We start from the raw sequence: 27,707 nt of genomic DNA, 5'->3' as shown, positions 1-27,707 counted from the left end.
AGAGTTGCACAGTACTTCCACATATGAGCCCACGTTTTTGCTCCTACTTATAATGAGGAGATAACACACATTGGTAAAGGTAGAATTAACTCCATTTTTTACTTCTTTTGCTTAACTTCTGTGTGTCCTGTTTGTGTGTACTGAAAGGTCGGACCTTACACAGAGCAAAGCTTTCGGGTGGTGAGGTCGTGATACTCCTCTGCATGCCGTGTCTGTCAGGTGGCTGCAGAGTTTTGTAAAGCAGCTTTTGGTCTGAGGCTGCAACACCTTCAGTGATTAAAAAAGCTGTAAATGCAGACTCACAGCTTCTAATGGAAACCAGGCATGAATGGACATGACCAAGAGCTCATGAACGAACATCAGCCTGGTCATCAGTTTACATGTTTACACATCAAGCACCCATGCAAACAGGCATACGTACACACGTGTAGATAGATATAACCAGATGGTGTTAGCCTTTCGTTTTTACTGTGTTTCATGTTCTTTCCCCTGCTGTGTTGGGATTATGCTGTTGTCCAATCGGATCATCAGCCCAGCGATGATGTGAGATGAATGGCAGGCGGGTTGGTGGGTGAGGCACGCATGCAGTAGACACACTGGATGTTGAGTTGTACAACACACTGTGCTGGCTGGAAGAGCTCCACAGTGCCTAAACTGCTGAGGTTTGTCTATAGAGCTGGTCACTGACCATCTTCTTCCAGGTAAGAGACTTGATGAACAACATATTCAGAAAAATATGAGGGCAACATGAATAGGCTAGACTGCTCATGACCAAGGCGTGTATGTTTAGAGGAAAGGAATGAGGATTACTGAGGGTTACAGCGATAAACCCAAATGTAATTTTAAATGGACAGTATGAGCTTTTCTTTTCATATCACAGGCTGGATTCTTTCTTGATGTTATACCATCATGATTGACTCTGTCCAGGTATTACCCACCTCTAGCATTTTGACAGCTGGGATAAGATCCAGCACCCCCACGACCCTGAATGATGGATAACTTAGTCATTACGACTCCGGAAACGAGAGTTAAAATGCAGACTGATTTCAACCAGTTCTCCAAGTCTACCTCTCAAAGTGGTTACTGATGTGTTGCAGTTTTGTTTCACTTTTATCTGCTGTTTATCTCTGGTTTTAATCTATGGTTGATCGTTTTCATTTTTGGCCTACTGACTCGTGTGCTCAGAAGAGATTTCAGAATCTATTATATCTCCTGCTATTATATCTATATTATATCTATTATATCTATCGATAAAGAACTCGAACATGTAGCCAGCATAAATTTCCCTGAACATTCTCAGTGAGTTTTCAGACAGTACATGGTGGAAAGATGCTGCAAATGTTTGTCCAGTTTGTGTTCCAGTTTTTGTATTAAATTTGCCTTTGCACCTGTGTGTGCCAGTATAGATGCTTTGATGGTTCCTGTGGTTTTGTGATGTCAAAGCCAGAATAGCAACTTATGCCGACTCCCAGGTGATCTGCTTTGTGCAGTGTGTAAATATATGGCCACTTACTGTCATTAGTAGTATAAATTCACACTAACTTAGCTTTTTTAGTACTCATACGGCCAATTAGAGAGTGTGCCTGCTCTCATAGATCTCGTAGATCTGTTTGAGATGATAAATGACATGAAAAATTAGATGAAAAAGAATGTGTGTAAAAAGTATAATTAGTTCATATAGTCATACTAAGAGCTTGGGGCACACTTCATTTATGACTGTTCACACTGCACATGAGTGTTATGCCGGTGTTCACATTGTCATTAGAGGATGCTGATCGTGTTCTGTTTGTTAAGACCTAATTCATTTCGTTATAACTCTTTGTTAGAGGTATTTGAGGGTTAGGTTTGAAGTTTTAAATTCTCCACCACATATAACTCATCTTATGATCCATCCTGCAGGTCAGAGTTTCCGGTGTATGGTGGATGTGGTGCCAGTGAAGAATGAGGATGGCATGGTGATCATGTTCATCCTGAACTTTGAGGTCATGACAGAGGAAACACTCCAAGACCAAAGACAGGAGCTGAACCACCGCCTGCCCACCTGGCTTGTCACAGGTAACCACAGACTCTCAGCGACTTTGAAGCAGTTTCTGTGAAGCTGGTGGAACCACTTGCTGACAATATTCAACACTGAATGTATGATTTTATTACTCTGCCATAGTGAAGTTTCAGGACTGTTCATGTCATACCTTGATTAACACTCCCCTCTGGACAGTAAATGTAACAATCTCTATGCTTTTTGTAGTCCTGTATGTATTTCTTCCCATAACTGAAGTAGACTTTCAAAAAGAAGTATTACTTTATTTCACCTAGATTATTTGTTATTTCTATTTTGCAGAAATGCCTGGTGCTTTTATTCTGGTGAATCAGGTCTTGGACACAAAAATGTGTTTTATGGTCTGATCATTTAAGGCTAAACAGGGATAACCCAGGGGAACAACATCTGAAGGATTATTTCATTGTGGCTAAGATCAAATTCTAATCAGTGTTACTATGTACTTCATGCTTCTGAAGAGTGTAGACGTGTCTCTCCTTCCTCCTGCTGCATACTGCTTTATTCCTGGTCTCATGTTGTCCGTCGTAGAAGTAAACCAAGATGGCGGCGCGTGCACATCGCGCGGCTCAGCGTCTCTCCAGATTTAGCGAAATAGTCGTTATCTGCCTGCTTGTTTCAAGTGTGTTCACCCAGAACCGTCTTACAAACACATTCTACAATTCTGATAACTTTATCGATGGATTAAACTTTTCCCTGAGATCCTCAGGACCGCCGACCGGAAGTGCTCGCAGGCGGCGTCGAGATCGTAAACAAAGATGGGGTAAGAGAGCTGGTCTAAAGGCCAAGCTGAAGCTAACACTTCACCGGCTATCACTACCCAGCATTTTCCTCGCTAATGCATGGTCTCTGGTGAACAAAATGGATGAGCTACGACTGTGGATCACCACGCACAAATGGATTATGGACTGCAACATCATGATTCTAACGGAAACGTGGCTTAACAACAGCGTTCCGATAACACCATTGAACTAGCTGGTCGCCACATGCTCCGGGCGGGCAGAACAGCTGATGACTCCGGTAAGACCAGAGGTGGGGGTCTGTGTATCTATGTAAACAAAGCTTGGTGCAGGATACTGCCATCATCAGAAGTCATTGCTCACCTGACCTGATGCTAACGCTAAACTGGCCATGGAAGAACTGCATGCTGCCATTAGCAAACAACAGACATCACAACCGGAGGCAGCCTTTATTGTTGCGGGTGACTTCAACCACTCCAACCTGAAGACTATCCTCCCTAAATTTCAACAACATGTCTCCTGCCCCACAAGAGGAGCCAAGACTTTGGACCATGTTTACACCAACATGGCTGATGCTTACAAAGCAGTCCCCCTCCCTCACCTTGGACAGTCTGACCACCTCTCTTTGTTTTTAATCCCCAAGGACTCACCACTCATCAAACATGTGAAACCCACAGTGAGGACAGTCAAAGTGTGGCCAGAGGGAGCAGACTCTGAACTACAGCAGCGATTCAAACACACAGACTGGAGTGTGTTTGCTACCCAGGCCACACTGGACTCCCACACGGACATTGACTCTTACGCCTCCTCCGTGCTGGACTGCATCAACACCAGCATCAACAGTGTCACCACTCACAAATGGATCACTACATTCCCGAACTAGAAGCCGTGGATGAACAGAGAAGTCCGCCTACTGCTGAAGGCACGAGACACCGCTTTCAGATCTGGTGATGCTCAGGCCTACTCTTCATCCAGGGCTGACCTGAAGAGGGGCATCAGGGAGGCCAATCACAGGCACAAGCTAAGGATTGAGGAGCACTTTAAGAACAACTCAGACCCCTCGACGCATGTGGCAGGGCTTCCAGGCCTTAACTGACTACTGTCACAGTTTAGTCATCCAATCATCAGTTCACTCCACTCACCTGTGCACACAGCTGCCTCTCATCACATGCAATCAGCCCAGCATATAGTCACCAGCTCCACACTCTATCCTTTGCCAGATTGTCTTTGCCATGCATGTCTTTCCAGCGTTCTCCTGCCAGCTTTACCGGTACCGACCTCGCCTGTCCCTGATTCCCTGCTTCGTCTGCCTCCTGGTAATTCGGCCCAGCTTTCTGTCCCTGACCAAGAACTTTGCCTCTCCTCTCCTGATTCCCGTTTGCCAGTTTTTAAACCGTTTGTCTGTCTGCCAGAGTTTCAGTAAAGCCTTGAACTTTTTACCACTGTCTTCTGACTCCTTTGTACTGCAATTGGGTCCATACACCACCCGTTACAACTACAAACCCACCAACACCACCCCAACATCCAACAACGCCTCCTTCCTGAACGAGCTTAACAGCTTTTATGCTCGCTTTGAGAGGGACAACCAGGAGCCAACCACCAAGGCTGTGCTCACGACAGGACATCAACCCCTCACACTCTCCCCCACCGGCGTGTCTGCTGCACTGAGCAGGACCAATGCACGTAAGGCTGCTGGCCCTGATGGCATCCCTGGACGCGTGCTCAGGACCTGTGCTGGCCAGCTAGCTGAGGTCTTGACTAACATTTTCAACCTGTCACTGGCCCAAGCAGCTGTCCCCACATGCTTCAAATAACCTCCATTGTGCCAGTGCCAAAACATTCCAAAGCTGAGGGCCTCAACGACTTCCGCCCTGTTGCACTCACCCCATCATCATGAAGTGCTTCGAGAGGCTGGTCCTGGCTCACCTCAAAACCTGCCTACCACCCACACTGGACCCCTTCCAATTTGCCTAACGCAAGAATAGGAGCACGGAGGATGTCTCCACAGCACTACACTCTGCCCTTGCTCACCTGAACAATAACAACACCTATGTGAGGATGCTGTTCATAGACTTTAGCTCAGCATTCAACACCATCATCCCCTCCAAACTGATTAGCAAACTCAGTGACCTGGGTATCAATGCCTCCCTCTGCAACTGGGTACTGGACTTTCTAACCAACAGACCCTGTTTGTTAGGCTGGAGAACCACACCTCCTCTACACTCATCCTGAACACCGGCGTCCCACAGGGCTGTGTGCTGAGTCCTCTCCTCTACTCCCTCTTCACCTACGACTGCACGCCTGTACATGGTTCTAATAGCATTATCAAGTTTGCAGACGACACAACGGTGGTTGGCCTCATCAGCAACAACGATGAGATGGCGTACAGAGAAGAAGTTCAGCATCTGGCAGAGTTCACAGTAGAAAATTTGTTTGGAAATTTCTATTATGAATTGTGAACCCTGAAGAAAGTTGTGACTCATTTGCTTCTCCACATGCCATCTGGAAGACTAACAAGTATGTAATGACTTGTGTGTCTTATCAGTCCTCACCACACATGAAGTTTTAAGTGTCTCCTCTCTGGGAAACTGGGACCAGAGCCATTTCCCACGAAACAACCAATGCTGGCTGATAATTCTGAAGGAAACTTTTTTCTGTATTTGTGTAAAATAATAAAAACATTTTTTGTCATGATTTTAGTTTTTGTTTCCATGTTTTAGGTTTATGTTTAGTCATTAGTTTAACCAACAACAACCTGGCTCTCAACACCAAGAAGATCAAAGAGCTCATTGTGGACTTCAGGAAGAAGAGTGGTACACCCACCCCCATCCTTATCGACGGGACTGAGGTTGAGCGTGTCACCAGCTTCAAGTTCCTGGGGGTCCACATCTCGGAGGATCTCTCTTGGTCTCTCAACACCTCAACCCTGGTCAAGAAGGCACACCAGCGCCTCTTCTTCCTGAGGAGGCTGAAGAAGGCTCATCTTTCTCCTCAGATCCTGGTGAACTTCTACCACTGCACCATCGAGAGCATCCTCACCAACTGTGTCTCAGTATGGTACGGCAGCTGCTCTGTTGCAGCCCAACGCATCACAGGTTCCCCACTGCCCTCCGTTGAGACTGTCCAGAGCAAGAGGTGCCTGCGGAGGGCGCTCAGTATTGTCAAGGACAGCTCTCACCCCAGCCACAGACTGTTTGAACTCCTCCCCTCCGGGAGGCGCTACAGGGTGCTCCAGTCCCGGACGAGCAGGTTCCGGAAAAGCTTCCTCCCTGCAGCGGTCACCCTGCTAAACTCTCAACCTCAGGGCCCCCCCCCCCCACGACACACATGCACACACAGAGGCTGTGGACTACCACGCAAACCCCCCTTTGCCCCCCTTCAGCCACTGAACCTCGCACTGAACTGTTAGTACTGTACTGCATTTATTTACTGAATTCACTTTACATACGCACACACTCTGCACTTTAACCACTTTTACTGTCGTTTTGCACTTCTGGTTGGATGCTAACTGCATTTCGTTGTCTCAGTACCTGTACTTTGTGCAATGACAATAAAGTTGAATCTAATCTAAATCTAATCTAAACTCAGCATGAAACCTAAACCTCCAGCACTCACTCCACCACCTGAAGTACCATTGCATAATAGATACGATCCGTTGATTCCAAACACAATGTGCAATGATGAATGTTTACCAGGAAACGCAGGGCACCCCCCCATCTTACATCATCTATCCTGGCAGAACAGGACACAAGGGGATGTGCAGGATGTTCAAGGAGCAGCAGCAGAGTAAAAAACAAAGATAACATGCCATGATGCATTCAGGGTCCCTGCTATAGTGGACTTACTACTGACAGCTGTTCTGAGAACAAGCTAGGACCCAGTAGGATTCCTGTATTAGTAAAAGAAGGAATCGAAAACAGTCAACTTGCTGGGTGAATCTATCTAATCTGTTAACGGTACCACGTACAACTCAGAATACAACAGAGACCAGTGTAAACTCCACAAAGCTCGCTCTACTTAATATTAGATCTCTGTCCAATAAGTCACTGTTAGTTCATGACTTCATATTTTCACACAATTTAGATGTTCTTTTCCTGACAGAAACATGGATTAACATAAAGCACAAATGCTACTGTTCTTAATGAAACAGCACCCCCAAATTTTAGTTTTATGGATAAATGCCAAAATGGAAGGAAAGGTGGGGGAGAAGCTGCCTTATTTAAAGATACATTCCAGTGTAAAGAGATCTCATTCGGTGATTTCACTTCTTTTGAATATCTTAGTTATATTTTTAAGGGTGTTCCTAAAATTCTGTTCTTAATCATTTACAGATCTCACATAGATAATATGACGGATGGTAATGCCACAGAATTTTCTTTTGTGCTGGTTTTTGGCAACATGTAACAGAACTGACCCACCTTGGAGGTCACACTCTGGACCTGGTCATTTCTAAAGGTGTTGATATTTCTTCTGTTGTGCTTATTGATTTGGCCTTGTCTGACCATTTCTGTATTTTATTTTATTTATTGATCAATCAGAATGTTCAAACAACCAGCTTCTCAGTTAAGAAGAGGTACATTATTGAGAAAACAAGTGCTCAGTTCAGGGAGGCCATAACTATGTCACCAACAATGAGTCTGTTGATGGACTGCTGGATCATTTCAACTTGACACTTATAAACTTTGAATGTAATGGAAGCTGTTGCACCGATAAGAATCAAGAGCACCTTAAGCAAACAGAAAACACCATGGAGAAACACCACAACGGTCAAAAACCTGAAAACAGAATGCAGGAAGGCTGAACGTAAGTGGAGGAAAACAAATAAGAATACCAACAATTCTCCAACTCTGTTTGCTATGGTTGAAAAACTCTCAAATCTTCCTAAACAGTTAAACCCAGACCTCCTCTCCACTGAGAAATGCAACGAATTTGCCAACTTTTTTAGCCAAAAAATCAGTACAATTAGACAAAAAATTCACACCACACAGACCAACAAGAAAACTAATCTGTGTCTAAAGCCTAGAAATAACTCTGACGTTATGTCCCAATTTAATATTGTTGGTTTAAAAATCTTGGAGGAAACAGTTCGGCATCTGAAATCAACAACTTGCACTCTGGACATAATACCATCTGCCTTTTTAAAAGGTGTTTTTACCTCAGTAGAAAGTGATCTCCTACAAATAGTTAACAGCTCACTGGCATCAGGCATTTTTCCCCAAGTCACTAAAGACAGCTGCCATTAAGCCACTCCTAAAGAAGAGAACTCTAGACTTCTCTGTGATGAACAACTACAGAGCTATCTCTAACCTCTGTTTTATATCCAAGATTATTGAGAAAGTTGTATTTAACCAGCTCAATGACTATTTGAATGAAAGTGGAAGTCTCGATAACTTTCAATCAGGCTTCTGATGTCATCACAGCACTGAAACAGCTCTGGTCAAAGTGTTTAACAACATCAGGTTGAATACTGATTCTGGTTATGTTTCAGTCCTGGTTCTGTTGGATCTCAGCGCTGTATTTGATACTGTAGATCACAGAATCCTGTTGCACAGGCTGGAAATCTGGGTTGGACTTTCTGGAGCGGTCCATAACTGGTTCAGGTCCTATTTAGAAGAAGGCCGGAGTTATTTTGTTACAGTTGGCAGCTTTGAATCTGAGCGAGAGGCCATGACTTGTGGAGTCCCCCAGGGGTCAATTCTTGGACTTCTTCTGTTTAACGTGTATATGCTACCTTTGGGTCAGATATTACAGAACTTTAACATCAATTATCACAGTTATGCAGACGATACACAACTTTATGTGTCTCTGTCACCAGACGACTGCAGCCCAGCAGATGTACTGTGTCCATGTCTAAAGGAAATAAACTCCTGGGTGAGAGAGAATTTTCTACAATTAAATTAAGACAAAACTGAGATCATTCTGTTTGGTAGCAAAGAGAAGAGGGTCAGCATTGGTAGATATCTTGAGACTCGGGCCCTTACAATCACTGACCAAGTTCGTAACCTTGGAGTGTTGATAGACTCAGATCTGACTTTCAGCAGCCACATCAAAGCGTTCATCAAGGCAGCTTTTTACCAACTCAGAAACATCAACAGAATTAAAGGTTTTCTCTCCCAAAAAGACCAGGAGAAACTCATCCATGCATTCATCTCCAGTAGACTCCATTACTGTAATGGTCTTTTAACTGGACTTCCCAAAAAGAGCATTTAACATCTGCAGCTCATCCAGAACGCTGCTGCTAGAGTTTTAACCAGGACTAAGAGATCTGAACACGTCACACCAGTTTTAAAATCTTTACACTGGCTTCCAGTCAGTCACAGAATAGATTTTAAAAGCCTACTGATGGTTTACAAATCCCAGAACGGTTTAGGCCCAAAATGCATCTGTGATATGTTCAGAGAATATAAACCCAGCAGAGCTCTTAGATCCAAGGACTCAGGTCAGCTGGTCCAGTCCAGAGTCCAGACTAAACATGGAGAAGCAGCATTTAGCTGTTATGCTGCAAACAAGTGGAACAAACTGCCAGAGGAGATTAAACTGTCACCAAATGTAGATATTTTTAGATCCAGGTTAAAACATTTCTTTTCTCGTGTGTCTATGCATGAAATCTGCACGGTATCTTTCAATTTATCTAGACTGTTGCTTGTTTTTAATCATTTTAATTTCATTGTAAATAATTTTATTTCTTTATCTCTATATTCTTTTATGCATTTCTAATGCTTCTTCCACTCCCCGCTGCAATGCTTTTATTTTACGTAAAGCACTTTGAATTGTTTTGTACATGAAATAAATAAATTTGACTTTGACTGGACTTGACTATTGTCCCATGTCTCCCATTTCTCAGGCTGAACCACTTCAGATCTCCCTCTATTTTAGCATAACTTCCACCACCCAGAATATCTTCCAAGTTTCTGTGTCTCACTTTACTTTACTTGCTCCTCATCTCCTTCCTGCCACGCTTTACAGTAACATTGTAAATCCACTCGTGATGCCGCAGGTCAACCGTTTTTTCTTCTGTTTCCTTCTCTCCAGGTCGCCCACGAGGCTTTAGGTTGCGTCTTCCCCTGCTGCGCTCCTTGTCCAACAGTAAAGCATCACTGGATGACGCGGAGACCGGTCACATCGCCACCGCCACACCTTTGCCGCTGCATTCAGACCACCACAGTCAAGAGTCCTTTGGCCTAGGGCAGTTCCTGCCCCTCCCCCCCTTACCACCAGACCATCAGGAGACACTTAGTGGAAGCAGGTAGATGCTTTTGGATTACTCTTAATTCTTTACAAGCTTCTCTGAGTCCTATATGGGGTCACAAAAATTTGAGCACTAGTTTACTTTGACATTCAGTATATCAAAAGATAATATCCTACACTAAAATAAATTGAAGACCACACTGTATTTCAAATCCAGCATTCTTGTTTGATTTGATGCTTTTCTTTCACATATGAAGGAATTCCCTGTCTGTTTTGTTCAAATCTGAAATAATCAATATTTTATGCTTTTTTTCCTAGGTTAGCTCTTCATAGTTGGCCAGAAGACCGCCAGGAAGACCAGTGCACATTACTTTGCTCAGAGCCTCCTGTATGCCCTCCTCCACCTCCTCCCCACGAAGCCCACTTGATCGGTCTCCTTAATCAGTCATCGCCTTGCGTAGCAGCGCACCATCGGCTCAGCCTCAACCCAGACGGCTCAGGCTCTAACTGCTCCCTGTCATACAGCCGCTCGAGGGAAAGTTTCCACAGCATGCGTCGTGCCTCTTCTGTAGATGAGATCGAGGCCATGAGGCCCGACTGGGACCGAAAGAACCGGAGAGCCAGCATCCGGCCAGCCAGCAGCAGCACTGGTGAGGAAAAGCAGCATTTTTCCCCTGTCCTGTTCATCTCTTAACTTACCTCTGACCTTCTGTGCTTACAGGTGCTGTAAACAGCAAGTCAAACATATTGAACTCTACCTCGGACTCTGACCTGATGCGGTACCGCGCAATTTCCAAAATCCCTCAGATCACCCTCAACTTTGTGGATTTCAAGCCTGACCCACTCATTGCCCTCCCCACTGGGGATATGGACATCATAGCTCCCTGCAAACTCATTGACCGAACACACAACGTCACAGAGAAAGTCACACAGGTAGGATTCTGTCCACATGTGCAGTGTACGCTGTCCAGGGCAGAGAGAGGCTAAGCTTGTGTAACTTTGGATATTTTGCCAGTTTGCTGGTAGGTTTTGTGACTGTGATCATGATTCAGATTAAGCGTTCTTTTTCCTGCTGCAGTTCCGCTCACTCTGAGTAGTATTCAGTGATTGTTTGGACATGCAAAAAATATTTATATGTGTGCTGGTTTTCGACAGATAGACAGATTTGCATGAAGAATTTAGTGTCTACAGGCGATCTTAGATGATCAAGTATTCCTGGTTGATATGGATTGTTACAGCAGCTCAGTCATATAAGAATGTGACTGACTGAGCTTTGGTGAGGTGATAATAAATGGTGATGTGACAATATTCCAATTCCTGGTAACTGATTAGAGCAGTGACAGAGAAAGGACTTATAGGACTAGTTGTGATAAAACTCTTGAGCCTATTTCCTAGGCAGCGAAGGAACTTGAAAGTGAACTTTGAACTCTGCTCTGCCCTCTGGTGGATGTATTGTCTAACAACCCTGCTGACCTAATGCACACATGGGAGAATGAGACAAGTGAGCATGACGAGCCTTAAAAAAGCCTTAAATGAGCCTTAATGCTGTCCTGACCAGCCAACATTTAACCATCATCCACAATGCAGAACAAAACAAGTGTAGCTGCACGTTTTTTACACAAAATGCAAACATTTTAAGTTGCATGGACTGTAAATTCAAGATTCTAAAGTTTAACATATCAAGGTTCATAAAATTGTACAATAGTACTTTTTATTTACAAATCTAAAACAGTGGACAGAGAATATTTTCTGCAAATCCACATTTTCTGAGCCTGGGTTCAAGCTGTGTCAGTGAATGGCAGTACTCCATTTAGCTGTCTTCTCTTTACTTTTTAGAATTTTGAAAAAATAAAACTAACTTCCTTCTGAATCCCTTGATGCAGGCCATTATACAACAGCATCTCGCTATGCTAGACATGCTGAATGTGTTTTTCAGTCAGTCTGCAGTCAATGAGCCAGCTGTCTTTTTTTCCAGCCTGAGTGCAGTCACATGTTTGATGGCATTAGGTGCATTCTCTCTATATCTAACTGCATTTGTTTGTATATATCTGTATGAAATATGGTTAGAATGAATATCAAGCAATACATTCTTAATTTTATGAAGCTTATGAAGCTGCTGAAAAAGCATTTTGCAATAAGTTTAAGGAGAAAATCTTTGTTCTGCCTGGGGATAATAAAGATACTTTGGAGCTTCTGGAAAAAAGAAAGGTGTTCTTTGGCTTGGTTTATTCCAGCTAAAAATTCCTAAAAATCATTCCCAAGGAGAGCTTATCTGAGATGAACTGTCTCACAAACAAGGTAGATTTCACAGCAGGTTTGTGTTCTGCTTGGCAGGAGGTTCAGACGTTGATGTGATCGACAGCAACAGGTTAGTTAGGATGTTCCATCACAAAGCGTTATTCCTCCTTTTTTACAAATGTTGGGATTAAAAGGTGTGTTTTCAGATTTAGTTTTCGTGAAATCCTCATTCACTCAATACCTTCATACCTTTCCTCTTTTTCTTCCATGTGTTGTGTGTGCAGATGAACATGCTTTCAGAGACGATGTGTCAGACTGGTATCTTTTCAGTCTGCTCCTCGTAGGCATACATGTTTCTAGAACAGCTCATAGTTCCTGCAGGATCCATTGGACTAAAATTAGTGTTACGGATGTCGGGAATAACAAGAAACTTTTGCCCACTCACAGAGTCATGGAGGCTTATTCAGACGTGAGTGAGGACATGTTTATGTGCCCTGCACAATTGCAAACTTTCCTCAAGGACTTTCCGAAATCTTATATGCTCAATTGGTGGCATATCAAGTTTGTTGTTCTGCTCCTGCTTTGAATCACCTTGTTGTTGAATTGTGCTACATGAATGAATTCGCTTTACCCTGACAGTTTAACCATGCATGGATGGTGTGCTGAGGAAATACTCCAAAATGTTTCTCTGTAAGGGACAGCATCTGACTACTGGATGGCAAGTTATAGCACATTTATAGAGAAATCTGTATTTTTAAAGACTGCCCTCCTTTCCTAAAATTTCCCAAGTTCAGTGAGTGGAACTGCATGTGAAGGACAAAATGGTGTCCATTAGTTATTACCCAAACCCAACCAGGAAGTGACAAAAGTTTTTTAGTAAATTGTTGTCATGTTATTGATGGAACATGTTTTGGTTTTTACCTCACGTCTCACAAAGGGCCATGGCTGACAACCCGGCCCTTAGTTGCTCCGTCCAAGCACTCCTGCATCGCTTTATGAGTTGCATTTTCCTTGTACTGCTTTGGGCGGTACTTTCAAAATGAGTCATATTGATGCGTATATAAGCATATGACCTTTACGACTGTTTCGGTTGGAGGACTTCCAGTTTAACTTTTTATAGTGTGCTAAATTGTGTGCTGTATAAATCCCACATAGGAGGGATTAATTGCTGTAAAATTAAAAGCTCCATAGTGGTGACTGCTTCCTCCTTGAAAATATGTACTGTCATGATAGTGTGTCCCATTCGTCCTCTTTACACTCTTTGCACTACATTTGCGACATCAGCTGAGTGATTAGGCCTTTAAGAGGTGCACTGTGTGTTAGCTGTCAGCATATGTGTAGGTGTGGGCATAAGGCCTGCCTGGTGAGGCTTGCAGAAGGTCATTACTTGTCCTGCTGTTGCAGCTCAGGATGCTCACTTTTGCAGCCACTCAGGTTTTGATTTGCTTACTGTTTTGCAAATAAAACCTTTTTTTGTTCAGTCTCTATTTTCTGAGTTTACTGGACTTCACTGATTGTTACACAGAGCAACATTGGAAAAACTGTCATGTACTGTCTGTTTCATACACCATCTCATAGACTCATTTCAAAGAATATTCCTAAATGTGTCTCTTTTCTATTTTGCCATGTAAAATATCATTTTTTTCTGGGGGCATTTGGCCTTTTAGTCATCTATCTGTATCCAGTATATGTTGTTTTTGTTCTAATCTTATCTTTGGAAGTGCATGTTCATGGGAAAAAGACCAAAGATCAGATGAGATTAGTTTAAGCTCTCAGCCACAACTAAAGTGTAGATGGAATTGCTAAAGAGGAATATGAACAATTCATTGTCTGACACTGTGAGATGTTTTCTTCTTAGAGTAAGAACTCGAACAGAGAATAATCCAGAGCTGATGATGCAATCATGCCACACAGCATGTAAGGTGCAGCTGGCAAGGTTACCATAGCCCTCAGTGTCCCTGAGAGTGTGTGCATATATGCATACATGTGCATTAACTGATGCTGTGTTCTGTAGTTTTTTTACTGTGCAGATGGGGGAAACAGCACCAGCTGTGTCTCCAAATGGTCTCTCAAATTCATAGCAGGCTAATAGTAAAAATTATTTTATACGTTGCATTTACACAATATGTAACCACTCTTTTGTAACATTTTACTGATGTTTTCTTGAGTAGAAAATGATAGGGCTGAAGGAGAAAAGAAAAATGAATAAATTAGTGTTTTTCTATGTCTCTTTGTTTTTCTGCTAGTCTTCAGTTGATTTCAGTGATCGGTATAAGACTACAGCTAACGAGATAAATAAACTCTGTAGGTAAATGTAAAACCTCTGCCCTCTTCGACCTCTGTGATGGACACCCGAGGACATCAGATTGGAAGCATCTCATAGGGGATAATGTGGCTGCAGTACCATTTCAGGTCTGAAGAGGGCAGCTCCACATCAAGGAGCCTGATAACAGGCCTGAACTATCCTTCAGAGGGGCAGTGACGGCTGAATGATTAGCATGTTCCAGAAAACATCTGACACTAAACAAGAACCCGGGAAAAGTTTCCCTTTCAGTTGGACTGACTACTGACACAGCCGCCAACTTTTCCTCCTCTAAACATGTTCCTCCTGCTCCTCTTCATGACCGAGCTGCATAAAACACAGTCTGGCTCACGACTACTGACTTATTTTACTTCACTGGAAGTAAATTACTGGAACAGACTTAAAGCGTCTGCCTTGAAATGTGATTGTTTGCCCATAGATAGAATTAGCAGTCTCTTGCCACTGCCTGAGCAACCACTGTTGAAAACCCTTTTTCCTACTGCCTCGCTTATGTGGGAGCATATCTGTAGACTTGAGTGTAAGTGATCTGGATTGACCCACTGCATGTGACAGGTGGGACAATTTGATGAATTAGGAGGCCAGTAATGATCCCCAGAAAGAGTGTGTCACACACACGAAACAGTGTGTTTCCTAGTGTGTGAGCAGACCACTGAACAGTGCAGAGGAAGAAAGATGCCTCGGTGCAAGCTGAGGCCCACACAGACACATTACTAATGCTCTCTGCCCTGTGATCATGGTCACATCCTTTAGGAGACACTGGATGTACATTGCACACACTCACTCGTACAATATTCCTGACCCTCTCTTAGCTCTTTGCATGGCGTTCCTGCTGACACATTAACACCCACGCATGTTGAGCACACAAACTCACACAGTGGGGCAAATTCCCTGACAGCATCCTGATTCTCTTATACTCAGAGCCAGATGTTGTGTCTTTACTCAAACCGCCTGTCGCATCCAACAACACAGTGGGATCCAATGGATGGTACACACAGCACCCAACAACGGAGTGGTAGGAACCGTCTTCTGTTGGAAGTGGCTTGGTGCTTGTGTTAATGAAAAAGACTTTTGGTGTGTGGAAGGCCTGGATTCTGCACAGGGGATGCCTCATTCCACCGTATCTCCAGAAATTCATCTTTCTTGCAAACTCTTTCAAGATTTTAGAAATTGTCTCTCGCTGTCTGTGAATGATAGATTCCTCAGTTCTTGTGGTCCATTGTGAGGAAAGAAGCCGAACTGTTCTTGTCCCATTTGTCTTTCGGAGCCAAGTGATGACCCAGAGCTAAACTGAGTGTATTTCCATGTAGCATTGGTGCAAGCCACATGAGTGATGGAGTAGAGATTGCTTTCATTTCTGTACTCTTATTCATTTTCTGAACGTTAACTCAACATACGAGATAAATATATAGGTGAGATGAACACTTTAGCTCTCTTGAATTGAAATGCTGCTATCCTGTGACACTGCAGTTGTTTTAGAGAGTCCCACGGCATGAATTTCTCTATTGATTAGAAAGCACATCAGCAGAGATGAGCGGTCTCTGTGGGGTTGCACACTGGAGGTATGTGGTGTCTGGTTTTGTGACATTAGCAACAGATACTGTGGATTGTTAGCTTTGGGGGTTATCCCTACGATTTGCAGGCCTTTGTTTGTTTGCTATGTTGTTGTCTTCCCAAAGCACTTTTGCAGGGTTGGGTGAGACATATTATCCTTCTGGGGCACCCTGCAGTCATTGTCGTTGCCACAAGTGCTTCTTACTTTACTCAAAGTAACAACCACATGAATGCCAGAACCCGAGGTTTTGCAGCAAAAAATGTGTAAGAAGTAGTTTTAAACCTGAGCTTTCTTGTCCAGTCATTCTGTATCATGTACGAAGAGAAAACTGCCCCTAAATGAAAATCCAGCTGCATTCAACAGTTTGGATAATCTTGTCTTTTCCTTATTGTAGTGCCGTAGTCTGTTGACGTGCCAGTCATGTATTCAAAATGGCTTATGTCCTCATGATTTGGGTTTTTTGTCACTGGGGAGCTGCTTCCAATTTGATAATATTTGGATTAGAAATGCTCATTTCCTGTAGTGCCGGTGTCTGTCAGTTAAATAGGTTGGAATAGAATCGAGTCTGGAAGCCTGAGACACAATCACCCTGCAGGACTGTAATTTAGCCACCTGCTCAGCGGCTCTGCCTCAGTATCTCAAATTGATTGAGTGCTTCCTCCATGTGAGTTCAGTGACCCACAAAGAAGCAAAAAAGCATGTTGTCACCGTCTTGAAGCAACATTGATCTGACAAAAGATTCTCTTCAGCTCTGTGGAAGGAGTTTTTAGTTTTTCTATCATGTTAGATATCATAACTCATTGAGGTCTTGAACGTGTCATAGATGTACATAATAAAAATAAATAAATAAATCAGCCATGTTTTGATTTGCTTGATCTTTCTGCCATTTATTTGTCACCTCCGGATTATTTAGGATCCCCAGTATTCGTGGACAACTTATTTTTATATAAAATCGAAGGGCATGATATCAGATATATACAGTAGCTGGACAACTCAATCTGTATGGCTCAGAATCACACCCAGGCAGGAAAGCTGACACACACACACACACACACACACTCAATGGCAGTGGAATGCAAACTGGAGCAGACAATAAGAATGAAACCTAAATGAAATAGGAAATTTCAAGAATGCAAGAGAATGACTAAAGGGAGGCATGAAATAATATGTCAGAGAAAGGAAGCGTGAGAGAAGGGTTAGAACAGCATGAAGACATACCAAGGGCCACCCGGACAGTTCAGGAGTACAAAGAACAAAATATGAAGGATTAAAGGAATTTACAAAGCCACACACTCTGCTCACACACTCACCTTACATGTCACATCTGTCCTGGCTGTCTTACTCTCCCTGTCAGCTTGTTTCTGTCCTCATGTCTCACTCTGCATCTGCTTTCCACCTTTTTCTCTTCTCTTCTGCCCCCCTCCCTCAGCACATCATTTCTCCTTTCTGTTCTCCCCTCTTTCTCCTCCTCCTCTTTGCTTCTATGACCCATTTCCTTGGTCCTGGCCTCATTAATCACAGTGTTGTGGGCTTGGCCTGCCTGCCTCCTTGCCTGCCTGCCTTTTCTCATCATAGCAAGTAATTGAATAAGAGAGGGCTCGAGGTCTGGACAATAAGCAGCCATTGATTGGTCTATCACTTACCTTGTATGACCTAATTGCTGTTTTGATTTGGCCACTAGAGCTGCTTATAATGTGAATCCTTGTCTGATAACAGAGAGCTATCTATATTTGCCAGAACACATAGCTGTCTGACAAGGAAAAGTGCTTTTCAGTTTTGTGCTACGGTGAATGGATATGCGTTTTATCTGAGTAATGCAAGACGATGAGGATTATCTGCATAACAGAGGAAGGGAGGACAGGCACAGTTTAGAGGCAGATGTGCATGCTGAACACTAATGAAAAATGCACAAGAGTAGAAAGGAACTTTTGGACTTTAAAATCTTGCCTCCACTTTCTGGTGTATGCAGTTTGATCTTTTCCTTCTCCCAAACGTGCTTAAGACAGTGTGGCCAGCCTTGCAAATGCTCATTGTTTGAAAGGCAAATATATGTACATTGTTAGTGAACATGTTGGAAGAACAGTCTCTTTGAACTGTTAAAACTTTGTAGGCCTTTGAAAACATTCCCATATCATGCTATTAACTACATAAAGGAAGACAGCATTATATTTTCACACTTTATATGTAGTAATGTACTTGCTGTTGATGACATTTGTGTTGTTTGATCACTACGTTATGTGAACGGTGGTCGATGTTGTTCTTTAAGCTAATTAGCTTGTGCAGCATTCTTCTTTTAACAATTGGGTTCCAGGGGCTCCAGCGCAGCCTCCAGCACTGAGCCAGCCTTCTTTGTCAGTTATTTCACTTCCTTTGAGTCACTGATGCTGCTGCCCAAACAGATCGCTACAAAGCACACTCCAACACAGATTTGTAGATGATATGTAACATCTTGATGCAGACACTGAGGAGTCTAAGCTTCCTCAAGAGCTACAGTCTTTTCTGTCCCTTCCTTTAGCCTCGGTGTTGCATTTCCAGTCCAGTCTACTGTCCAGGCAAACCTCCAGGTATCTGTATTCCTCAACCATCTCCACCTACGATGGACACACAACCATTCAGTCTCACAAATGTTATCTTGTTGTCAAGAAGTCAATAATCTAGGGAATTGTTGGGCTATCCACCTGTATTCTCTGCAGTTTCTTACATAGTAGTGCAGGCTGAATTGTATTAAAAGCAGTGGCGACATCAAAGAATATGATGAGAGTGGGCTCACTGAAGCAGGTAGATGGTGGCATGTTCAGCACCAACCAAAGCAAAGCAAACTATAGTGGGTCCTGAAAGGTGTTCACCCGCTTATCTAAGGGAATCACTTACTTAAGTGAGCAAACAAGTTTCCCCAGGACTTTCACGGTGTGGGATGTTGGGTTAACTGATCTGTAATCACCGAGGGCACATGCATGATTTTTTTTTTTTTTTGGTACTGGGAAAAGGACGGATGTCTTCCACAACACTGGACCTTTCTCTTGACTCAGGCTAAAGTTGAAGAGTTTGCTGTAGAATCCCACATAGCTGTGCTGGGCCTTCGGGACTCTGGGACTGACACCATCTTGTCCTGCAGCCTTGATCCGTTTTAGTCTCTCCAGCTGCTAACTGCTGGAGGCTGGAGGGTGAGGCAGCAGAAGTGGAGGCAGATGTTGGTGAGGCTCTGTTAAAATCTATGACTGGGGTGCAGGGTGACATTATGGAGGTGTGACAGGGAGGATGTGGGTACAGTTAAGGTCTGTGTTGGGGAGGAGCATTATCCAGGCTTCCATCAATCTGATCCTCTTTAAAAGCATGTAATCTTTTTCATCCCTGACCACACATCTCTCACATTGTTCTATTGGAGTTTGCCTTCTAGCTTTTTTCTGTTCACCTCCTTTTCTAGGTTTTCTTATGGTTGCTATGCGCTGGTCTTATCGGCTGTCAAGTCTGCGTAGCTCTGATTTTTCTTTGCTGTTTATATAACTTTAGTTTAAAATTTTAGTCTAAATATTTTTATTGATTTGCTTTTTATTCACATTTCGTTTTATTTACATTTTTTGACAATGTGCACTGGTACCAGTAGAGAAGCGTACACAAGAGAAGAACTGCTGGCATCCAATTCCAACTGAGCTAAGAAAGCTGTACCATGGATGCAGAGCTGGAGCAAAACTAAAGGCAAAGAGGCACAACAGGAGGTGGAGGCAGGGGCGTAGTACCAAATTCTGGGCCCTAAACAGTGCCCAAGCACTTTTTTTTTTTTTTTTTTTTTTTTTTTTAAAAAAAAGGTGCAAAAACTAAACAGACTTCTACAAAGTGCTAAACACTGAAATTTATACCCAGTAAGTGCTAGACGTGACAAAAGTCAATTCAACTTTGGATGGGATTGCCTTAAATCTCTTATTCTAATTAGACTACAGCCAAACATAGGCTACAGTAAAACACAGAGCATGACGTTAGTGTTGCGAAACACATTTCAATATCAATAGCTAAAATGATGTGCTTTCATTTTCAGCTCGCCTTGTCTCAAGGCCACAGTATCAGAGGATGAGGGGTCTTTTGCTGCATCACCCTTTGTGACAGTTTCTGAAACTGACGTTTCACAAGTTAGCTTTGCTCCTTGTTTGACAGCCTATCCTTATGAACCTTTAATACTGAGTATACTAAGTTAGGCTATTAGGATTTGGGCTCACCTTTCTTGGGAAAGAAGTTGGTCAGCAGTTACTGTTGTAGCAAACTCAAGTGTGGAATTTAATACAAACTTAAGACTTTAAATGACTGCAACATTCTTTTGTGGGGATGGTCAGTGTGGAAACACCAGATGGGGGATTTCTACATCAAAGAAGAGAAATTTACAACAACCTTTGCCCATGAAAGCATTTTGGGGGAGTTTCTCAGTAAATGCATTAATAGCTTAGTGCTAACTAAGCTGAACAAACAACGGACCCTCTCAGGAGAGTATTGGGGGAAACCAGAACAGGACCCTTCCGGCCCTATATGGTTCAAAGTAAACAATGGTGACAGTTTGTCCCGACTCTGATTCAAGCCAGAGACAGTCGCAGCATGGACCTCTCAAAAGGATCTCACCCAGAATCACTTTCAGCTGAATCTTGAAATGATACTAAATGTGCTTTATATATTTGTGCAAATTCTTTCAGATTCTCAGTCAAATCACGAGCTGCATTTTAATACCTTTTTCACAATCGTACATGGGTGAATACCGAATAAGTCATTATTTTGGAAAATGACTAATTGGCCTATGGAGTCACATTGCCCCCAAGTGGTCCTTAGTACTGAATAGTTTAACCCAAAATGAAGCCAACAATGTTTATATGACATGTGATATTTATATTAAATAATGCAACTGTTGCTTCAGTGCTTCAGCTGTTTCTTCTTGTATTCCGTGTTTAACACAGGAAAATAACATTGGTTGGTTCGTTATTCATACGTCATAATTTTACAGATATCCATTTGAATTTTGAGACTAATAACCATCATGTTATGTTGTGTTTTTTTTTTTCATGTCTTTATATCCTAAGTTTATGCTATATCTTTAACCTTTATATCTTAACATGTCATGGTGTTTTTAGAATCCTCTGAACAAATGTTTATGAGACAGAGAAATGAAGAAACAAGTTCCTTTGTTGCACCCTCGTTGCAGGCTTGTAAGCCAGAATGGGTCGCCTTACAAAACATACTCAGGCAGACAGTTTCAGGCATACCATTGGCTGAAAGTGTAGTGTAAGCCTACGTCATGCCCCGCCTCTGCAAATCAAATTCCGGAAACCACAAGGAAAATCGTGGTTTTCAGAACATTGAAAGTCCAGATGAGTCCAGATCAGATGAGAAGATGAAGAGCAGAGAGTTTTAAGATTGATGGAATGAGAGTCTGGCGGAGAGTCTTTGAAAATGGCAGGAGAGGAAGATGAGATGGAAGAAGAAGGTCCGAACAAAGACAGAAAGAGAAGAATGTAGTAGAAAGCGGAGCTCTCCACAGAGCCCATGCGTCTTTTGCACGCTGTCATCATATGCAAAAGTAATAATTGCAATTACAGATATCACGGCTACTGCACAGGACACAGTTGTGAGCACTCTGCCTTGCCTTGCCTTGCCAATAGGAGAGGAGAGAAATGACAGCATAGAACGTATAAAACACAACAAAATGCAGTAAAAACGTTTATTCATGTAATTCACGTGATTTATGAATACTCGCTCCAATTATGGGAAGCGCGGATGGGCTTTGCGCATTTGGCACAAACACACAGCCGTTGCGCAAGGCTTTATACAGCCTGTTGATATCTTAAGGACCTAACTGGTCACACCTGGGAGTAAATGTCATGTAGAGATTGGCATTACAGCTGAACATATAGCTTTCATCCACAAACCAACGTGGGAGAGCCCGAAGACGCATGTGCCAGACACACATAGGCATGCGTAAAACCCAATTTTGACCACTTCATGCTGTTTATTTGCTTTCTTTTAGTTAACTTTCGTTTCTTTTGGATTCTTGTGCGTGTTATGGAGCCATTTCGGTCCATGTTTGTAAGCCTTTTTTTCCTGGATTAAATTTTCAGAAGTTGAAACAAGTGGCATTGGAGTGTGTGATTAAAAACCACCGCGGTCTGCTTCTCCTCCTCCAGTTGCCGAGACTTTGTGTTTTTAATAACGCTTATCTGTAAACATGTCTTAAACATTTAAATTGCATGAACAGAAAGAAGGGACTCACCTGTTGAGTAACGCACATTTCCCCATACGGAAAGCCTTGTTGGAATGGTGGGAAGTTTGAATGTCGGAATAGCGGGATGTCGGAATGGGTGTTGCCACCCTCTCTATAGCACGTTTTAAACTCTGCTGCTGCAGCATCCTCACCTATTTTTTATCACCAAAAGGAGCCAGCGTTCAGCTTGTCAACCTTTTTGTCAATCTGTGGTGAATTTAAGTTCACCTCATCAGAGTTGGTCAGCAACCAAAGCCAACTCCACCCTTGGACCGTTTTATCATTAATTTGCGGTAAATTCCGACACACCACCCAGTTTGTCTTCCGAGCCACCAGAAGCCCTCCGGTGCAGGAGAGCGACCGGTCCAGTCCCTGAAAGTCAACCACAACGAAGGCCGCGAGACGCGGAACCGAGAGAGACCCAGTGGGACCTGTTGCCGATTATCTGTGGTTTGGAGCTGACCTAACCGTAACATCTGCCCTGTTCTTACATTTCAGACGGTATGCGGTGGGTGTCGAGAGAATTCGCTGTTAAAATGATATGATATGATATGATATCATGATATGAAAATGATATCATCAGCCACTATCGGAGGGAAAAGAAAAAGGGAAAAGAAAAAGAAGGCACAAAAGGTGTTCGCTAACGCTAGCTACTAGTTTGAATTAAGTGAAGTGAAGCAAAGCAGAATGGATAAATTTATCATAGTAAAGAGGCCTCGAGTTCAAGATCCTGCAGCTACTCCATCCACCTCTGCCACAGGTGCTGGTCCTGAGCCTGCATCCTCAGCAGCGCCTGTCCCAGGGCTAGTGGAAAAACGCAAGAGAGGGAAGAGTCGAAAATATTCAGAAATGTATTTGAAATGATTCTAAAGCTTCTTCTGAGGTGGGGTGGGTGGAGTTCCTTGGCTGTGGCTGGTGAGAGGTGTCATGTCTATTCCATTGTCTTTCAAAGCGCCAGTACAGCTCATTTGAACTCAGCTGGTTGGAAAGTTGTAGGTCGTTTGTGGAGTGGGGGCTGTAGGTCTATATTCCATTATCTGTCTGAGCCCTCTCCAGACAGAAGCAGAGTCGTTAGCCAAGAACTGGTTTTGTAGCTTCTCAGAGTGCTGCCGTTTATCTCTTATCGCTTTGCTAAACTTGTACTTAGACTCTTTGAACTTGTCCCTGTCCCCACTCCTGAACGCCGTTTCCTTTCCCAACCTTAACTTTCTGAGATTGGCTGTGAACCAGGGTTTGTCATTGTTGTAACTCACCCTGGTGCATGATGGGATACAGCTCCTCACAGAAACTGATGCATGACGTCACAGCCTCTGTGTACTCATCCAGACTGTTGGTGGCAGACCTGAAAATTTCCCAGTCAGTGCAGTCCAGACATGCCTGTAGTTCCTCCATGGCCTTGCTGGTCCACTTCTTGGTCCTCAGTACAGGTTTACAGAGATTTAGTTTCTGCCTGTATGAGGGGAACAGGTGGACCATGACGTGGTCAGAGTGTCCCAGTGCTGCGCGGGGGACGACCTGATAGGCGCCACTGACTGTGGTGTAGCAGTGATCCAAAGTATTCAGAAATGTAATAAACTGTTTGTATTTAGGGAGTTTGTGGTGGAGTTTACATTTATTAAAATCAGTAAAGACCATAACTAAAGAGTCTGGCTATGTCCTCTCCACACACAGTATCTGGTCGAGTGTGCGCAGCGTGTACTGAGCGCTGGCCAGCGGTGGAATGTAAATACCGTCCAGAATGAATGAAGCAAACTCACGGGGGGATAGAATGGTTTGCAGTTGATGAATAAAGTTTCCAGGTCAGAAGAACAGTGCTGTAGGATCACTGTCACATCTTTACACCAGCCGCTGTTGGTATAAAAACAGATTCCTCCACCTTTTGCTTTGCGTCACGGTTGGCTCTGAAGAGTTGGAAGCCAGGCCGGATTAACCATATGAGCAATTGCTCGTCGAGTCTGCGAGTTGCCCCTGTACTTTAGACAACATTTCCAAATGTTTATTTTGCACTAAGACTGTTTTTAACCTTGCCTGTGTCTAACTGTGAGGATGAGAGGTCGTTTTCTGTTTGGAAATGAGTGAAAAATTAGCTGAAGACCACTATGTCACAGATACGTCTCTCTTGATCATTGAACATGAACTAGTTAGTGCCCTTGATTTCAAAGATATTGTACACCAGTTTGCACATTCAAAGTCAAGAAAAATGGCAGTGTAAGATGTGTTTGCCAAATTAAATCAAGCATTTCAAATTTAAACATGCACTTCCCCATTATTTAGGATTAAAATCGTGTATTTTGCCAGATTTTTTAGCATTTTTTTGTCTTGTCTAATAGACAGATTTCCAAATGTTTATCTTGCATGAAATTCAAGGTAAACACAAGAAACTTGTGCTAAAGAAAAAATGGACCAGACTCAGTGAAAAAATCCATATATATATCCCTATACAGACCAGTGAGCAGTGCTGACCATCATGTCATTGGGTTCATCAGGTGGGAACTTCCTTTCATCTGTGTTTCATCTAGTTGGGCCCACGACGCCTCCAGGAGGCTTGACAGTGATCATTTGTGTCCCAAAGTCACTCCCCTAATGCCAGCCATCACTGCTCTTGACACCACAACCACCATCTTTTCTTCCACAACCACAAGCTACCCCAGCCTCTCACCAACTGCACACCAGTCATAGTGGGGTAGGGATACAAATCCTGGTTCAGGTAGGGGGTAATGAAAGTATAGAGGGTGCCAGAGGTGGAGGCAGGACAAGACACACCAGCAGATTCAGCAGACAAACACCTAAAAAGTCCTACAGTCACTAAAAATGCCAGCAAAAACAAGGCCTAAAATGGCTGTCTTGTTTCAAAAGGCTCACATGGGCCACACCCACCCTTAAATACATCCTGGATTTCTTCCTCACTTATTCCAAGAGTCTGTTTACCCTAAGAGGTCCCCCTGCTAGGGTCCCCAGCTACTATTGCTTCTTCTAATCCAAATCCACTGACTGGACTTTAGCTTTAGATTTGTAGAGACTATTTCCTGGGGAACAACAAGCTTTCCTCCTAAATCTACCTGCATCTCAATCACAATCATCGTCTAAACTGCCTTGCCTCCTTACTGTCTTATTAACTTTCTCCCCCTCTTGAACAAACTGAATTACCACTCTCTTCACCTTAGACCCTCCTGAATTCACTTGCCTTCGTTTATCTTCAATACCTGCAGCTAAGCTTCTTAATACTTGGTTATGTCACCACGTATACCGGCCTTGTGAGAGACTAACCTTTCAACCTGACAAAATATGCCTTAGAGTTGCAGTACCTGAATATAACAAACATGACGGGTCTCCATTTACCCAGAGTTTTAGTTTCTGGGGAGTTGACACTACATCATATTTCCCCTATCAAAAAAAATCTAGTACTCCATACTCCACAGCTGTTTCCAACTAAGCTTTTTCTTCTCTACACCTTCCCAATTCAACCACCGTCCCTGCTTAGCCTGAGCCACTGCCTTTGTACCCCTTAACATTTCCTCCTGTCTACGACCTGCTCAACAGCTATCAAGCCGCAAGCCTCCCCGGCACTGCATTTAAACTCCTCCACTAGACTAGATACTGGGAGCTGGAGTATGCCTTTCCCATACAGTGCCACAGTACTTAAGCATCTAGGAACACCTAGCCACTTCCTAATGTAAAAGCCAACTAAGCGTTCCATTTTTTCTGCAACAGATAATGGAATCTCATACACAGACAGTGGCCACATCAACCGAGGAAACAATCCAAATTGCAGACACCACAGCTTCAACTTTTCTGGAAGCCTTGATTTATCTAATTCTATCCAGTCCCTCAGCAGCATCTTTCCAAAACTGCACTGCCTGCTCTCCATCATTCAAGTCTGCTTGGTACCAACCATCTAAACTTTTTACTGCCTTTTCCCTAATTATTGCAATTTGGTCTTCATCCATTACAAACTTTCAATCACTAAATTTCCCTCTACTTATTGAGATACTTCTGGACATAGTAGGTTTGATTTTCATACCAGCCCACTATAGATTTTTATTAAATCTCAAGTATTCTCCTCATACATGGCACTGTTATAGTCACCAACGTCATATAATCCATGTAGGCCCTAATTGATGTAAGGCGCATGCCATCCTGACGTCTCTCTCCACCTACAACCCACTTGGAAGCTCTAATAATTATCTCCATCGCAAATGTAAATGCCAATGTAAAAATCGTACACCCTGCCATAATGCCCACTTCTAGCCTCTGCCAACCTGTTGTGAAACCTGCTGTACTTAGGCACTGTCTAATATCCTGGAAATATGCTCTTACTAAGTTAACCACTACTGCAGGCACTAAAATAATCAAACCCTTTCCAAATAAGACTATGTGGCACTGAACCAAATGAATTTGCTCTAAACACCCTGCAAAACCTGGTATTCCTGCCTTCTGCACAGTAGTATCTATGAAGCTATTCTTTTCTAAATAACTATCTAATCTCTGTGCAACTACACTAAAGAAAATCTTCCCCTCTATATTTAGGAGAGAGATCATCCAGAACTGACTCAAGGTCAAAAAAGGTCACTTCTTCCTGAGACGGCTCAGGTCCTTCATTGTCTGTAGTGATATGATATGCATGTTTTATCACACTATCACGGAGAGGGCACTGTTCTATGCTGTTGTCTGCTGGGGGAGTTGCACTACAGACAAAAACTGTAGGCGCCTGGACAAACTGGTAAAAAAGGCCAGTTCTGTAGTAGGTAGAAGACTGGACCCTCTCAGAACTGTGGTGGAGCAACGGATGAGGAGGAAATTATATTCCGTTTTGGATAATAATAGACATCCTCTCCACAGCATCCTGGCAGGTCAGAGGAGCAGCTGCAGTGAGAGGCTCATCTCACTGCACTACAGGACTGAGAGGTTCAGGAGGTCCTTTGTCCCCACAGCCATAAGGCTTTTTAATAGTGACTGCTGACATGTTCTTCTTAAATTTATTTATGTATTAATTTATTAATATTGTTGTTGTTATCGTTCTAATATACAATCATTGTAAATATTTAAAAGACTAATGAGTTGACTAATTTTGAATTTCCCCTAGTGGGGGATGAATAAAGTATTTTTCTGCTCTATTTCTATTCTAAGTTGTGTTCTTTTTCAACTGCTTTTGAACAGTCATTAATAACTCTATCCCTTTCCCTGAAGGCTTATTTTTTTCCCTCCCCATTTTTCCTTCAAACCACTGATTTGTTACTGGGTAACCGCCTCATTGTCCCTGTGGAAATATTAATCTACACAGAAGTAATGTGGTCTATTACACGCCGAGTCATGAAATTGATATCGTCTCAATGTGGCTCACAAAGTGCATTAAGTCTGCAGCTTCATCCTGCAGATGA

The 27,707-nt window shown here is 43.0% G+C and overlaps 1 protein-coding gene across 1 annotated transcript in view; it reads left to right on the top strand.

The window, feature by feature from the left end:
- kcnh2b (potassium voltage-gated channel, subfamily H (eag-related), member 2b) overlaps positions 1–27,707 on the top strand; it is a 350,621-nt gene that overhangs the window by 200,071 nt on the left and 122,843 nt on the right. The window contains exons 3-6 of the mRNA XM_072378053.1: positions 1,900–2,055; positions 9,826–10,039; positions 10,300–10,631; positions 10,703–10,914. Coding sequence (XP_072234154.1) covers positions 1,900–2,055; positions 9,826–10,039; positions 10,300–10,631; positions 10,703–10,914 — 914 coding nt within the window. The remainder of the gene's footprint in view (positions 1–1,899; positions 2,056–9,825; positions 10,040–10,299; positions 10,632–10,702; positions 10,915–27,707) is intronic.

This window comes from Leuresthes tenuis, unplaced genomic scaffold (genome assembly GCF_036924035.1).
Source record: "Leuresthes tenuis unplaced genomic scaffold, fLeuTen1.0.hap1 SCAF_24, whole genome shotgun sequence".
NCBI classification, from domain to species: Eukaryota; Metazoa; Chordata; class Actinopteri; order Atheriniformes; family Atherinopsidae; genus Leuresthes; species Leuresthes tenuis.
This window is presented reverse-complemented; position numbering and strand designations above follow the sequence as displayed.